Genomic DNA, 4,790 nt, shown 5'->3' with positions numbered 1-4,790 from the left:
GTTTAAATCTGGATCTGAATTTGAGAGGGGGGGGGGGGGAGGAAAGAAATGGTAGAAATGCTGCTTTTGCAGCAGAATCGGCAGTTATTTAACCTTCTACCCCAGATTCTAAGAGTTTCAACACAGACCATGCAGAGAGCACCAAGGGGCTGGTGGCATGGGCAGAGCAAGACACACACATGCAAGAAAAGCAGAAAAGGGCACAGGGGTAGCTTCCTCACCCTCTTGGGATTAGTGTGATTTCCTTTCCTTCCCAAGTCTCTCTCACTCATAGGTGCAGACTATTTTTCTTGCCTGACTTATTTAGTCTCTCTGAGTCCAGAATCATTCGAGAGAGAACACTTGTTTCAAGATTATACACCCAGAGTTATTAGCCAACAACCAGAAATCTAAGGCTGTTCAGCATGGCCCATGGTTTAACAGCAGTTTTTCTCTGTAACCCATAGGGAGCAAGAAGGTCCAGGGCCCCAAGTGGCTCATGGCTACTATCTTTGTAGCCATTATCCCATGATTCTTTTTGTTTACTATTTCTTTTGCCCCATGTGGACTAGAGAAATGTGACTTCCCAGAAATCACAGCTAAAGAAGGGCAGCAGCAGCCTTAAGGTACCATGCAATAAATAAAATGGTAATGGAAGAAAGCTATGGACATAAGCATGAGGAATCCATCTGAGATGAGCAGCACAGAGGAAAAGACAGAAAAGATTTTTCAACCCATGACTCAAGAGTCCCCTTGAAAGATTAACGTACTTAGCTTCCTCCACTACCTCCACCTCGGCATGAGCTGTGATTGGTGCATTGGAGTGGTCTCCAGTGGGGTCATCGACATTCAGCTCTCCATTGGTTGAGCTAACCACCTGAAACAGAAAGACAGAGTGTGACAAGCACCGTGACAATAGGAGCCTCCTGCCAGTACCAGAAGAGGGTCACTAAGGGAGATCTGGTCTTTTGCTTAGGCACTAGCCAGGCAATATCTGAGGAATGTCTGTTTTCGTGGGTTAAGGAGCCAACTGTACTAATTTAGGGAAGGTTCCCAGATCCATATCATGTGAGAACAATAAATTCAATGATGTAATCATATAATGATAAAAATAACTTCCATACTGAGTGCCTACTCTGTTAGGTATTCTGCTACATTGTGTGTATAAATTTAATCATCACAAAAATTCTATGAAATAGGTCATACTACTCTCTTTTTACACATGAAAACACTAGGAAATGACTTAATCAAGGTATGGAGTTAGGGTCTGTGGACTTCCATGAGGGAGATCTGTCCTAAACATATAGATTTTTTTCATATTTAAATACACACGGTATTTATTAAGTTAAAAATAAATGTACAGCTAACTTCTAAAGGTAAAATCACTTTGCTCCCTCGAATATGGGTAAATTCTATTCCTCTCAGTTAAAAAATATTCTCCAAAGGAAGCCAATAATTGGCACCAGAAACTGTAAACAGTCACACTTTCCTTCAGAAATTTCTTCATGACTTTGATTATTGGTTTGAAGTTACTCAAATAACAAGACTGCCATATCTTCTCTGGTGAGAGGGAAGACAGTAAGGACACACTTGTCTCTTGGAAAACCAGTCTTATTTCAATGACTTTATTGCAGGTTTACTGTCATCCCACTTCTCACTGATGGTCCCCGAACTGTAAGTGAAGGCTCTCACTCCTGTCATCTGGTTAATGTGGACCCGATCAGGCTTCTCTTGCTTGTGCAGCTGCTTCTGCCACCTGGTCTCATTTCCAGCACATGATTCCTGTTTATGTGGGTGGTGGGAAGTGGGAAAAGGGACCCCGCTGGACAAACCACTCTGCTGTTAAAGACCTTGGCTGAAACATGGGAAAGAACCACAAAATAGGATAAACGGTTTGGATATCATATGCCCCTTGGGTAAGTAACTTCAACTATTTGAGACTGTTTCTTACAGGCTGATGTGAGAATTATACAAGAAAATGTATGAGACAGTGTCCAATACAATACCTGGTATATAGTAATGGAGGCAGCAGAACACAGTAGACAAGAACTGGGCTCTAGAGTTAGTCAGCCCTAGGTTTGAACCCCAGCTCCACCACTTACTTGTTGTGGGTCCTTGGACAAGATCCTCAATCTGTGTGTGCCTGAACTTTTGTAAAATGGAGAAACAATGCTGCTTACCTAATGAGGTTATTGTGCACACAATCCACAGAAAGTGCTGAGACCAGTGCCACGGTATACGGTAATGGCTCAATAAATTTTTTTGTTTGTTTGTTTTGTTTATTCCTTTTTGTGACCAATAAGGGGATTGCAACCCTTGGCTTGGTGCCGTCCGCACCACGCTCAGCCAGCGAGCGCACAGGCCATCCCTATATGGGATCCGAACCCGGCAGGAGCGCCGCTGTGCTCCCAGAGCCGCACTCTCCCGAGTGAGCCACGGGGTTGGCCCTCAATAAATGTTTATCTTACTGTTATTCTCCCTCTATAAATGTTTAGTCTTATCTGCCTCTAGCTCTGGGGTCTTTACTAGGAGTTAATCTGTAAAAATTTCTCGAATAGCCATAATGAGGCAGGTGGGAGGAAATGTTTAGTAAAAGCAGCCTTTGGGGCAGACAAGATGAATACTACTTAATAGCAATCGATATCCACCATTATTTCTAAGGCAGAAATAATTAGTGTTCTTATTAATAACACATGCTTTATTTTTTTTTTTTCCTTTTTGTCTTTTTCCGTGTCCGGCAACGGATCGCAATCCTCAGTGTTGGATGAATACTACTTAATAGCAATCGATATCCACCATTATTTCTAAGGCAGAAATAATTAGTGTTCTTATTAATAACACATGCTTTATTTTTTTTTTCCTTTTTGTCTTTTTCCGTGTCCGGCAACGGATTGCAATCCTCAGTGTTGCCCCCGTACCGGACCGGGACCGGCAACGGGATCACAACCCTCGGTGTTGCTCCCACGCCTCGCTCGGCCAGTGAGCGGGAACCGGTCTGTATGTGGGATCCGAACCCTCGGCGGGAGCGCCACCACACTCCCAAGCGGTGCACTATATCAGTGCGCCACCAGGTTGGCCCATAACACATGCTTTAAAAAAATCAAAACAATATAGTTAGTGAAAAAAACCTACAACATTAAGTTTGGACTTGCCCAACAGAGACCCAAATTTCTGCTAGTGATCAAATTTAGCATCTCTGATTAATGGAAAAACTTGACCTTATTTATCTCCTTAATTGCTATACAAGATAGTATTCTTGCCAAAAAAAAAAAAAAAGCTTTATCTAAATCTAACCATGATGAAAAAAATCAGACAAATCAACATGTGGAATATTCTACAGGACAACTAGCCTGGATTCTTCAAAAAGGACTATGTCTTAAAAACCTTTTTTTTTTTTTTTTTAAACAACGGATAATTGTTATAGGTTAAAAGGGATAAAAAGAGACTAAAAGATTGAAAGAGAATGAAGAGGCATAACAACCAATACAATACAGGAACCTTGATAAAACCTGAACACTATAAAATTAAATATGGGGACAACTGGAACTAGGGGAAATGTGATATGGACTGTATATTAGAAAAATTTGGAATTATTAATTTTCATAGATACGACAATGGTGTTATTAGTTACATGAGAGATTGTCTTTGTTCTTAGGAGATGTAGGCTGAAGTATTTGGGGTAAGGCACAATAATGTCTGCAACTTACTTTTAAATGGTTTGGCAAACATACACACACAGACACACACACTCTCTCTCTTACACAGACACACAGAATTAAAGCAAAATATGGCAAAAATCTTAAACATCTGTTTATCTAGGTTAGGGATACACAGGGATTCATTACATCTCCTTCCCAGCTTTTCTACAGATTTGAAAATTACAAAATAAAAAGTCGAGGGAAAAAAAAGCAAAAACAGAAAGTTGAGGAGAGATAGTTTACAAATTGGAGAACCCCAGTTTCTCACTCTAATGCTATCTTGTTAATTTCCTCAGTCCTATATTTGCTTCTTGTGGGCACCGTCTGGCTGCACACAAGTGATAACACTGGTAAGTTCTTTCTGTGAGCACAGGGGTTGTAGTAGAATAATAGTAGTTTCTTAATGAATAATTTAGGAACTAGAAAAGAAGTTAAATAAAATGTCTTGGCTTCTAATGAATAAAGCAGTAGTAAGCATTACCACTGACCTGGTGATTTTGGGTCATTGTGCCTGTTCACAGCATTTCACATGTCTCATGCTTTCTAATTTCTCATCGTTATGAATTGCTACTCGGCCCACAAGCAATGCCCTTCGGCAATCTAGGGAAGAAGAGGTTATCCCCACTTTACCGACTAGATATCTTGTATGTATCAAGGAACAACTGGTCTCAAATGAGTCAGACACAAATGGGAACCTCACCACCAGTTCTCTACCCTGAAACTTACCCACACCTCAAACATGCCAGGGAATAAATGGTTCCAAATTTGGGCCTTTACAACATCCACTTAATTGCTTCAGGTTGGAGGTACAGTTTGTCAAACCCCTGAACCGCTACCTGGATGTAAAATGGAACAGATACTAGTTGTAAGTGACAGAAGTGCTGGATTCCAGGCCTAGCTCCACCACTCACATCCTCTGTGGACCCTGTTTTCTAATTCTTTAAGAAAGGGCCAGGGCCGGCCCGGTGGCGCACTGCTATAGTGCGCCGCTTGGGAAGTGCGGTGGCGCTCCCGCCGAGGGTTCGGATCCCACATACAGACCAGTTCCCGCTCACTGGCTGAGCGAGGCGCGGGAGCATCACCAAGGGCTGCGATCCCGTTGCCGGTCCCGGT

The 4,790-nt window shown here is 42.0% G+C and overlaps 1 protein-coding gene across 1 annotated transcript in view; it reads right to left on the bottom strand.

Moving 5' to 3' along the window:
- Positions 1 to 4,790, bottom strand: part of CSNK1G1 (casein kinase 1, gamma 1) — a 120,248-nt gene that overhangs the window by 11,749 nt on the left and 103,709 nt on the right. The window contains exon 11 of the mRNA XM_008578904.1: positions 750 to 856. Within this exon, the coding sequence (XP_008577126.1) occupies positions 750 to 856 (107 nt within the window). The remainder of the gene's footprint in view (positions 1 to 749; positions 857 to 4,790) is intronic.

Source organism: Galeopterus variegatus, unplaced genomic scaffold, assembly GCF_000696425.1.
Source record: "Galeopterus variegatus unplaced genomic scaffold, G_variegatus-3.0.2 Scaffold1780, whole genome shotgun sequence".
NCBI lineage: Eukaryota > Metazoa > Chordata > Mammalia > Dermoptera > Cynocephalidae > Galeopterus > Galeopterus variegatus.
The sequence above is the reverse complement of the archived record's forward strand: the minus strand, read 5'-3'. Positions and strand labels throughout refer to the sequence as shown.